Source organism: Leptonotus elevatus, chromosome 18 (genome assembly GCF_054856555.1).
Source record: "Leptonotus elevatus isolate MCC_2025b chromosome 18, RoL_Lele_1.0, whole genome shotgun sequence".
NCBI lineage: Eukaryota > Metazoa > Chordata > Actinopteri > Syngnathiformes > Syngnathidae > Leptonotus > Leptonotus elevatus.
This window is the reverse complement of record NC_141256.1, coordinates 15476100-15488534: the sequence shown is the minus strand read 5'-3', so window position 1 is coordinate 15488534 and position 12435 is coordinate 15476100. Positions and strand designations below refer to the sequence as shown.

At 38.6% G+C, this 12435-nt stretch overlaps 1 protein-coding gene across 1 annotated transcript in view; it reads left to right on the top strand.

Moving 5' to 3' along the window:
• The window catches only part of nbas (NBAS subunit of NRZ tethering complex), a 102905-nt gene that overhangs the window by 49319 nt on the left and 41151 nt on the right, over positions 1–12435 (top strand). Inside the window, exons 37-41 of the mRNA XM_086061444.1 lie at positions 1508–1672; positions 1943–2056; positions 3824–3947; positions 7161–7237; positions 8632–8769. Coding sequence (XP_085917570.1) covers positions 1508–1672; positions 1943–2056; positions 3824–3947; positions 7161–7237; positions 8632–8769 — 618 coding nt within the window. The remainder of the gene's footprint in view (positions 1–1507; positions 1673–1942; positions 2057–3823; positions 3948–7160; positions 7238–8631; positions 8770–12435) is intronic.

Genomic DNA, 12435 nt, shown 5'->3' with positions numbered 1-12435 from the left:
TCCGTCTGCTTCACGTGTTTGCCCCCGAGTCTCTGATTGATTTGCTTGTCTCGTCTTCCTCTCTTAACGTCCTCCTTTGTGTGATTTCCTGCCGCCTTCCTGCATATTTAATGAGCTGTAAATCCGGTGTTAAGGTTTCTGGGTTCCTTTGGATTATTTATGCTTTTCCTTTTTTTCCCCTCGCTCTCTTTCCTCACCGTCAGACGGGCCAGCTTTATGATGTCTTGAGTGAGCGTTTAATGTTTAATGTCTTAACATGGCGTCACCTTTTTGTGTATGGATGGCCGCTCATTCGAAGCGATCTGTTGTCATTTTGTTATCCCCTGGTCCTCACCTTTTCGAGACGCCAGCGCCCTCCAGACATCTCGAAAGGCCTCCATGCGTGGTTTTTCTTAAAAACAAACATCTTGAGTGAGTGAGTGAGTGTTTCAAGTATTGATGACACATTCAGCCGCCAGCTCACTCGCCCTCCAAATGTGACTTTTGAAATCCTCCACTGGTGTGTTAAAACGCCCACAATTGACTCACTCACTGCTTTGGATTTTTATTTTCAGCAACTGGAAGTCCTCTGTCCTATGGAGGACCAAAATTGCGAAAATTTTAAAATAAATGGATAAATAAATAAATAAATTAACTTAAAAAAAATTATCTAAAAAAATATAATTCAAAAATTAGATACAAAAAATAAATATAATACAAAAATATACATATATATCCACAATAAAAAATAAAAGTAAAAATAAATAAATAAATAAAAAACAAGATTAAAAATAAAAAAATATAAAAATAAATGTGGAAATAAATACAAAAATAAATATATAAATATAATGAAATATCAATCAATAAATAAAAACGCTCTCCTCTCACATTTATTCATTTTTATATTTATTTGCAACGGCCGAGTCCAACTCAAGTCACGCTTAGGACCGCCCCCTCATTTGAATAACATTTTGTCCTGACAGAGCGTTTTTATTTATTGAATTTAATTTTTTTTCTATTTTTATTTTAATTGTATTTCATTCTATTTATATATTTATTTTTGTATTAATTTGGACATTCATATTTATTTTTATTTTTTGAATCTCGTTTTTAATTTTTTTAAATTAATTTTTACTTTTATTTATTTATTTATGGATATGTCATATATATATATATATATATATATATATATATATATATATATATATATATATATATATATATATATATATATATATATATATAGTTTTAGTTTTTGTATTTAATTTTTGAAGTACATTTTTATATCCGTTTTTATTTTCTCTTTCATTTATTTATTTTTAATTTTGGCAGATCCTCCATACTGACGTATATATTCGTCAATTATGTTATTCACATTCAACACATTGAACACATTCAACGGAATGTGTTGCCGTCTCGCGAAAAGATGATGCAGTTCATTGAGTGAATGACAAACGCCATGTAAAAAAAAAAAAAAACTTGCTAACTTATGGTGTCACAAAAGCATAACAATCTTGTCTACTTTCAGGCCGCGGGCCCCCATGCGGTGACGGCGGGCGATCTGCTCCACAGGACGACAGCCAAGACCATGGAGGTGCTGGCCACGACGGGTCTGACCACCAAGGCCGTGCTGAGCGCTGTCGGCGATCACCGCTGGTGGAAGCAGTCGCTCAATTATCTGCGCCCGCTCCATGTACGCACTGTTACTTACATTTCAATTACCCGTCATACGCACACTCTTGATTTCTTGTTGACTTGACAACTAACTGAGCAAGCCTGCCTGTTGAATATTTCAGTATCAGGCCCTTAGATCGGCTGCCGGACTTGCCCGGTGGATACCTGGCTGGAGATTGATGGCGACTCCTGGCCTCGGCGCTGATATTTATGCGCGGACTTGTTGACTTTCCGTAAGGCAACGGAAAACAGGCTGAATAAAGTTGATTTGAATTTTTTTCTTTTTCAGGGTGGAGACGACGGCACCGACAGCGAGGAGCGCTCGAGTGAAAATTCCAAACTGGAACGTCAAGGATGTTGCTCTTTCTATCAAGAGCTCATTGACCTTCACTATGTAGACCCGGTGAGTGGATGCGGTTAGTTGGTGGGACCAACCTTGTTTCTAATTTCAACGGGACATATTATGGAAACATGAGCAACCTTATGCACTCTTTTCTTGTGTCACTTTTATAGGATTTTGTACAAAAAATCACCAGATGAAAATGCGATTACCTCTAGCTATCACATTATCCTTAGCACTAGCTAGCTTAGCTTTATTAGTAGCATTTAACCCACATCTACTCTAAAGACTCCCACAAAATATTTTTGAATTCCAACTAAGACAACCTAACTCAGGCCTTTTTTATATATATATATTTGTAGCGGTTTGTACAATAAAGATTAAAATATAGCTGTAGTTGTTGAATGTTAGCTTTAGCATTAGCTTCTTGGAAGTAACTTTTATCTTCTGTAAATAACCCAAATAAAGAAATTCAACTTTTTATTCCCAGTTGGACCAGCAAAACTGTTCTTTTGAAAAACTATTCAGACATACAAACATCATTACATCAAAAGTTTGATTAACGCTAGTTAGCCTAAGCATTAGCCGGCTTAAAGTAACCCACATCTACTCTAATGACCCTTTTAAAGATGTTTTTTTTTGGGGGGGGTTCAGCCTGTTCTCGTGAAAACGTAGTTGAATTTTGTACAACAAAATAAATTAATTCATGGCTTAATGATGCTACATATCAAAGTTTAGCCTTAGCCGTAGCATTGGCCTCTCTGAAGTAACTCCTATCCACTGTAAATAACCAAAATTCATGTTTTGATTCCAACTTGTAAATTACCTAAGTTCATGTTTTGACTTGGACAAACAAATTCACGTTCAAATGTGATTATCAAATATTAGCTTTAGCCTTAGCATTAGCCATATGTCTCAAGTAACCCATATCTGCCGTTAATACCCCAAAGAAGACGTTCATGTTTTAATTTCAGCAACCTATTTCACTAGTCTTGTAAAATGAATCTTATGAAGCAGTCTTAAGATAAAAATGTGATTCACATGATTTAGGTAGTGATAATTGTCTGTAAAAGAGGCTTTATTCCAACTTGTAACCAGATTTTTTGTGTGCGTGTTAAACAACCGCTGTACATAAACATGCGCTATCATAAACAATTAGATGTTGCCTGCTGGGATACACTGCGGTTGTCTACGACTGTGCATTTCCATTCTTTTTTTTTGCATTCTGGTTGCGCTTATTATTACCCCTCCTCGCCTCGAGCAACGTTCTTAAATTACAGCAAATATGCCTGAGTAGGTTCTTGACTTGAGGCGTTTAATTAGATTTTCTTCCTCCTCCCGATGACTTCAAACAGCTCAAAACTAAAAAAAAAAAAAAACAAGGCGGGGAATAAATTAATATTGATTTTGCTAAGTCATTTTAATGCCAAAAGCAATTTTGGAGTTGTCGGCGTTAAGAGGAAGAAGAAGAGCAACGGCGTAACATTCAACACGACTTGACGTGTTGTGTGGGGGGGGGGGGAGGGGGGGGGGAACACAAACAAAGGCGCTGCTGCGTGGAGCGAAAAGAGATAACTGTCAACAAAAGAAGTTACAGAAGTAGAAACATTTAAGGAAAATAGTAGATTGTCCTTTAATGCTGGGAAAAAGGATCAGGTAGGGTTTTTTATTTTGTAACTTGGAGAGACAAACCCTGTGGACTGGGTAAAAATAGTTGACGTGATGGACATCTGGAACATTTGGAATAAATACAAATGTGTCCCAATACTTTTTTTTTCCAACAGTGCTTGCTTGTCTTGACCAGTTTTTCCTCCCGGGTTTGTTTATTAGAGCCAAGACATGTATTCATCCTTCAAGGACGTCCCCCCCGAGAACTTTGCACAAGTGCTGCTGAGGACGGGCAAACTGGCTGAGGCCAAAACGGAAGGGACCACTTTGTTTCCCGCAACAGAAGGTAAACATCATTGAAATCCTCCACTTTACGCAAGCACGCAGAAGTTCAGCGAAAATGTCAATATTCTATAATCTTGAATGTTGTTGACGTTGCGAGAAAGTGGTCAAGTGTTCCCGCTTGTTTGGACGAATTGCTTTCAGCAAAGCAGACTTGAACGGATGGCCTTTAAGAAAATAAACACTTTGGTTGGCGTGTGAGAGTACAACAAGGTTATTATAGTTAAAGAAAACTATAACTAAAACGAGAATATATATATATATATTTTTTGTACATTTTCATTCATGAAATAAAATCAAAAACTGAAACTCATTTTGTCTTTATAAAACTAAAACTATGATAGTGAAAACGTCCTTAGTTTTTTTTTTTTTTTTTTCAGTTAATATCATACATAAGATTTTTGGGGGTTATTTTAAATGTATTTACTGTGCGTCCATACAGAAAAAGGAAGGTCAAACTCTCACTTGAGAATTGCAGTTTACTTAATTACACATTACTTAGTGACATTTTAAAAAAAAATCTTGCACCCAACAAATACTCAACACTCAAAAAAAAAAAAAAAATGTTTACACTAAATAGAAACATAAAAAAAATAGGAGTAACAAACTTTATTTAAAAAAAAAATCATTACAATTAACTGCATTTAAATAATAAAAGTCAGAATAAAAATAAAAACTAACTATAAAGAAAAATCTCCAACTAATATAACCCTGGTATGTGCATTTTATCAGTTAATCAAGTGTCAAAATGTGGAAAGACCCGTCCTTCAACACCGGTCCGGCCGGCACACTTCAATTTGACACTTTTATGCAAATTTTGGAGAAAAAAAGAAGAAGATAAAATTGAGTTTAATCTATCACTCTCAACCATGCATTTTCATTGTTTTCATCCAGTTAGCAGATTTTTTTTTATGGTTACAGCATGATGACATCTTATCATGTATGTATGAAGTTAAGATATTTTTTTCATCATGGGCAGCACAGTGTCCTAAGTGGTTCTCTCATTTGCCGTAGCTTCAAAAGTGCACAAACCTCAGTGTCTCTTAAACACAGTCACCCGTGTTTAGTTTCTTTTTTCTTTTTTTCCTCTTCTTCTTTTCATGAGCCGAAACGGCGCAGGCTTTAAAGTCGGGGTTATCTATTGGATGGATGTGTGTTTATCCCTCTGGTAATTCCTGTCCCGATGGAATCGCTGGCTTTCGAGAGGCGTGTAATCAGCTCATTGGGAGGTGTAGCTCATTGACAGCCGCGGGGCCGGCGTACCAAAGACGAGGAAGAGGGGAGAGAGTTTTGTCAAAGTGGCGCATCGCCACGCCCATCGGCTTGATGCTAACCTGCCTCTGCCTTTTTTTTTTCTACTCGCGTCCCCCCTGCTGTTTTTTTCCTGCTTGTGGCCCGACTTTGCCCTTTGACCTTAAAACTCATATGTCCAAATAAGGTCAATCGATTTTTTTTTTCTTCACAAATTGATATTAATCTGTTCCGTCATCATCAGTTTTTTTTATTTTTTTTATACAATATTAACTGATTAAAAGTTTTGAAAATAACTCAACTGGCTGTAAAACTCCGCCCCTTCCCTCACTTTGTGGGAGCCGTGCGGCATTATGTCGCCTCAAGTTTAAAAAGCTGATTTTTTTTTGGACAATAAGTGAAAATTATTAGGTTGGAAACGGCTGACACGATGAAAATCAACAAGACTTTTTCATCAGTCAAGTGTAGGCTCATCTGCGTGTGTGTGTGTGTGTGTGTGTGTGCGTGTGTGTGTGTGTGCATTGAACTGAACTGGGAATTCAAGTTCTCTTCCTAATTACCGACTTGTAATTTTCCACATTTTTCCTCCATCACTTTATTTTGTTTTGTCGCCTTCCCCCCCCTGTGTGATTAGCACCACCGGTTATGTTAATGACTCACTCCACTTCCCACCCACAGTGCTATTGACAATTATTGCAATTATACATCCAAACGTATGCACCTACTGAAATAAATCAAGAGTGCTTCATTATATTTTTGCCCAATCATTTTAAGTATGCAGCAAATGACCCCCCCCCCCCCCCCCCACCACCACCACCACCACCCACCCCATAATGCAATGCACAAAGGAGTCTCGAACTAATTGCACCCAGTGATGGAATTGCTTGAGGACACGATTTTTCTTCATCTTGTCATTTCAAAGTGGATTTGCACTCTTGTGTATTCGTTCATGTCGCTACAAGTTGACAACATTTATTGCCGTTGTGTGCTCGCTTCAAAAACTAATTTATGGATATCACGTTTAGTTAGTAAAATGTTGATGTTTAATCGTGGCCCCTTTGTAGCTTTTTTTTTCCCCCTCTTAAGTATTTGCTAGAACTCCAAATTCTCCGCCATTTTTTTTTTAACATTGATTTTGAGACAATCACTCTTTTGACATCTCAGGTGACGTTCAGCAAATGAAGGTTTTTGAGCCACTTTTTGATGTTTGGGTTTAATGGCAGTCCAGACGTTATTTTTTGAAAAGAATGAGCAACACTTCAATCAAACAGGTTTTTACTATTTTGACATCTCGGGTGACGTTTGACATGCCCTACGCTTCTGAAGTTACACTAGCGGCACACGGCGCTGTTTGATTTTGATTCCGAGACGAGCACACAACATGACCTCATCAACCAGGCTTTCAATACCGACGTCCGTTACGTGCCGTGATGTTTTTATAGCACTTTTGAAGCTTTTTTTTAGGCTCATCGCTTCTCACCTTCCGATGGTCCGACTCTGTTTCCCGAGAAGAGTGAACAACGGGAACGAACGCCTGCTGCTCAGACGGAGCGCATGAGAAAGAAACACTCTATTCGCAACAATTTCATCCTTCATTTTGCTCAGCTGTGCATAAGCTAATTTGGCAATCGGGGAAACTTTTAAAAGTGCACTTTAGATAAAAAGTTAGGTGGAGTACACTTATTAGGAGTGGCCATGTATTTTTTAATCTTTGAATAAGTGAGCCCTCTTCCATGCCAGAAGCACACAGAAGCATAAAAAAGAAAAGGAAAAAAAAAGCCTGAATAGCCAAAGTCAAGGGGGAGATTTTTAATGATGCTGCTTGACTTTTTTTTTTTTTTTTTTTTTTTTTTTTTTTTTTTCTTCTTCTCCTACCATTACCTACTCAAACTGTGATCTGTATTCAGCCAACACAGGATCAGTCATCATGTTGGTTGTTAATTCAACTCTCCATCCTCGTCTTCAGTGTTGCTGCAGCTGGCCAACGACGCTTTCCCCCGAGACGCCACGCTGGCGCTGTCCTACTTACTGGCGCTGCCTCAGGTAGGTGCACGTCCAAGTCCGGCACGGACAGCTCAATTCCAGTGGAGGCACTGGGCGGACGTTCTAACAGCTTCCGTCCGTATCGAATCCATCTTATTGATTTTTTTTTTCTTTTTCACGGGGGGAGGTGGGAAAAAAAACACATTGGCGGGAGATTCCCTGGTGTTGGTCATCTGTCAGCCGCCGCTTATCGTATGGCGCTCTTGATAACATTGTGACATGATCGACAAATCATTTTTTAATGAATATATAAGTTCTATTATACATTTGCCTTCAATCTTTCGGAAAAATCAGAAAAACACATTTAGATTTCAGCCATTTCTGGCCATAAAGCAGAGAAAATGATTATTATTTTTTTTTTAAATATGAATGTCAATCACAACTGTGACTTTAACGTAAATATGTTTTGCTTTTGTGACACCTTGAGCTATAAAACAATAAAAACGAAACCGATAAAACGAAACCGATAAAGGCCTTTTGATGACAAGAGAACCATTTTTAATGGGGATATGTTCAAGGTCCATCCACAATTTGGAAAGATCATATGCTTTTTTTTTTTTCCTATTTAAGATGACCTCTACTACACACATTACATTAAAACACACTTTTTAAGTAATCCTTTGTATCTGTTTTGCTGTCAAGAAATGGGAGATAATCATACGTCACTTTGGAGGAACCGAAAAGAAGACGGCTGTCTTTACTGCACAATTATCTAATGAACTCATTTGCTCCCCAAAAAAACGGATATAAACGGTTCTATTTTAAATATTGCCATGGTCCCAAAAACGTATTATATACGTTTTTTTATGCTGGAGCATACAGAAGACTTTGATGCAGCTTCTGACCTTAAGAGGTTGCTTAAAACAATGGTACTTCTTAAAAAATTAAAGGCCAGCAGGTGGCAGCAGAGTATAAGAGATCAACCATGTTGCAACAAGCTCTTTTCCCCAGTGTTTTCAACAAGTTTGTGAATCATGATAAAACTCGGCTATATTCTAGTGTTAATTGCTGGAAAGCGCAAACAGATACAAATATACTTTTTTCCCTGATGAAAGAAGAGACTCTAATCCTTCTTTTGGTAGGTTACATGTTTGTCTAGCAATAGAACACAATATTTAGTAGGCTTTGCAAAATCCAGTACAACAGCCGGGAGTGAAGGGGATTGCTTCAGTCAAAATGGCTGGGAGTCAATGAGCTAAGCGGCAAAGCATTGCTTGCGTCAAGTTGATTATTTGTCTCGCCCAGTTCAAGTTGGCCGTAAAACTGACCAAAAATGTGTCTTAATGCTAACATGCAATGCAAAACCCCAAAGATGGGCATGTTGTGGTAAAACGCGGTATTGCACTGAAATTTAAAAAACGCCTTAAAAATCTCCTCTGTGCTTTTGCGTGCAGGTCCTGGATGCCAACCAGTGTTTCGAGCAGCACTGCCACTCGGCCTTGTCCCTCCAGCTGGCCGCTTACTATTATTCGCTGCAGATCTACAGCCGCCTGCTGCCTTGCTTTAAGGACAAGAAGCACACACTCTACCAGGTCCGAGTTTAATTATCCGAATACTCTTGTTTGATTTTTTTTTTCTCTCAGAAAAATTAGCATTCACACGGATTCACACTCAGAAATTGTATCCAGATTAAGAAGTTCATCATGTAAAATTCCTCAGCTTAACTGGATCAGATTTGAACCGTAATGTCAAACCAGATTCAATCCAGATCTCTTCCAGGTTGCTGCATATTTGTAGCAAAGCCTTTTTCGATGCATACAACGCCATCAAATCCCTTTTGTTGAACATCATGTGCGCGTGCAGGGTTAGAATTTGCAAAATCCAACCAAGTTGAATCCGGATTCAATCCCGATTTGGCAAATAATCATGTCTTGCAACATTTTGCTGTCTGCCAAAAACAGCATGGATGAGGCTGAAACTTTCTCTCCTTTTGGCCCATTCCAATACTTTGTTGCAGTCATCCATTTAGCCGACAATTTTAAGACGGCTTTCGGCCGTTTGGCGCTCGAGGGACTTTTCTTACTTTGCTGGTTTGTTTTAGCTTCGACTGGCGGCCGCGGCTTCAACTCTGCTTGATGGGCTCGTGAAAACTTTTTTGCGCTGAGCGATTAGCTTTGACGGAAGGAGAATCATTTCAAGCTTCTCCCTCCGTGTTTTGTGTTGGGGGGGGGGGGGGGGGGGCTCATTTTGTCATTTGGTCGGCACTCCGCTCTCTTGCGACAGTTTTATTTGTCTGCGTGCTTGTTTTTGCACTCGCTTCTCTTAAAGCGTGTGATACGTGATTTCAGACACAAATGCTCGTATGGTGGCTGCGTTTGATATATACTTTATGTGATGACTAAAATTGTTATAGTTGAGTCGTTTAATCCAATTCCGATCCAGATTGCGCATTTGACTGGATGGTAAAATCCCAGTTAACATGTTAAGAAATGTGATCTGATTTGGAATCAAGTTTGCAAAGGTTGCACTGTGATATCAATCCTGATTCAATCCTAATCAGATCCAGATTGCATTTCTGGATTGGGAATTTTCTTATACTAAAATCAAATTCAAACCATTTAAGTCTTTGCCAAAATGGAAGTGACTTTGCCAAATGTAAGCAAAATCAGAAGTTACACAGCTTTAATACGGATCTGATCTAAATTGTATTCTGTATTATGCAATGTGTGTTAACGGTAGGTGGATAATCCGTATTTGATTCATATTGCATATTCGCCTGGAAATCACGCGAGGAAATCGCCTGCAAATCATGTCGGATTCCAAAATCGCAAAAATGGTTAGTTTTACCAATTGAATACAGATTTGATCCATGACCGGTTTGTAATATCCCAGTTAACTTTTTCTGAAGTCTGATCTGATTTGAAACAAATTTGCAATATGCAACATTCAAACCAGATTCAGTCCCAATCAGAAAAATGCATCCATTCCTGCTATATCGCTCACTCTTGCTCACTCTTCCTCCACTATCGCTACCTTGTATGCATTTTTATATTTCTGTGTTTTGTTTGTGTGTGTTTGTGTCCCAGTACGCGTCAAGTGCGCGTTAACGTTCTCGTTGAATTCTTTGGTCTCTATCGCATAATTTCATAGCCGCCCCAATAAGACCCCAAACACTCGAGGCGCCGAAGTCATTTAGTTGCAAATAGCAGAATTCTCCGAGGGCCGACTCGAGGTGTTTGATTTGTTTTTTTTGTTTTTTTTCCGTCTTCAAAAATCAACGGCGTGTTTTCATGCTACACTAGACACGAGGAGATATCGAACCTGACGCACATTACAGCCATGCTGATTTTATGAACTGAAAAATGAGAAAATGTGTGTGTGTATATATATATATATATATATACACTTATATATATATATATATATATATATATATATATATATACACTTATATATATATATATATATTTATATATATATATATATATATATATATTTATATATATATATATACACTTATATATATATATAAATATATATATATATATATATATACACTTATATATATATTTAGATATATATATACACTTATATATATATATATTTATATATATATATATATATATTTATATATATATATATATTTATATATATATATATATTTATATATATATATATATATATATATATATATATATATATATATATATATAAAATGGCATATTACTTTTATTTTTTTTATAATTTTTGCTCATTAGATTGAGCAGGTGTACCTAATGAATTGTCCAGTACTGTATGAAAACGGCATCATCTCTATGGCGCAGTCTCCGTTCATGTTCTTGTCGCTTATCAATTTTCATCTTGTTGGGCTCGGCGGCAGTTTTTTTTCTTTCTTTTTTTTAAACGCGCGCTCACCTCAACATTCCGTCACGCTCTGTTGACTCGCGAAGCCTTTTGGCGCTGCCTTCCCATCGGATCGTCGCGCAAGCACAGAGCGGCTGCTTTTCCGATTGCAGCCCGGAGGCACAAGGAAAGGAACCCGCGTTCGTTCTCGCTTTCCGCTTCTCAATACGGCCGCTTAAGTGCTGCCTCTCGCCGCGATTGCGCCGCCGTTGGCGCGACACGACGTGGCGTTAGCGATGCTTAAGCCGCCCTCATCAATTGCGTGCCGCGAGAAGAGAACTTTCCTCACCTGGGCATTTATCTTTCTCGCGCTGACTATTGATCAGCAGGACTAATGGGATGCGGGTGCGGGAATACCGTCACGCAAATAAATCACCCTGCACCCTCGGGGGTCGTTTGTGTCTGCCTTTCGTCCTTCTTTATTTTAGCTGTGGTAAATGTAAATGTAACAAAACTTCCCAAGGGTGGAGATCAGTCGGATTCAGTCATTTTCTACTTTTGCTCATATATACTGTGGATATAAAAAGTCTACACACCCCGTTTTAAGGCCAGGTTGTTGTGATATATACAAATATGACCAAGGTAAATCACTTAAAAAAGTTTTACAACATGGTGACGTATAACCTGTACAAATGTTAAGAAAAAGAAAAAGAGATTCAAACCCAGAACCTTGTGTGAGGCAGATGTGTGCCCACTGTGCTATCCCTGGTGTTGTTGCTAAGTCCAAAAGTTTTTCTCCCTTCAGAGAGTTCACACCGGATATTAGAATTCCATCCGGAACAAAGATTAACGCATTAGCCCAATAGCGAGCAGATTGATTGAATTGCAGCCGTTTGTTTACATTTGGCATCGACTGTGCGAGCGCCGCGCCACTGGGCCGAGCCGCCATTGTTGGAGCCGCCGTGCTATTAAATCGCCATTATGGGAAAAGCACTACAAACCCCAATGACTGCCGAGATTTTACAAATGATGTCCCGCCTCAACAAAGAATTTTAGTAGGCCGGTAGGAACAGCAAATCAATTAGTCTCGAAAATAAAAAAGTTTCATTTGATCACTTGTTTTTATTTTGGTCGGGGGGGGGGGGGGGGGCTTTGATTGGTCACCCGCAAACTGTCTTGCAAAGGGATTCTCCAACTTGCTCCCTATTTATGCGCAGCTATTGTTGTTACACTATTAGCGCTAATGAGTGCACTGACTGCTAACTATGACATGACTACTACTCATTAAAACCATTACGAGCTCGCTCGCTCACCCGGAGAGCGCAACCCGTTGCCATCCTGCGTACACAAAAGAGGCGCACGTACACGTGCTTGGTGCAGGATTTCAACTCACTGGTCGCCGCGGGTTCTCCTAC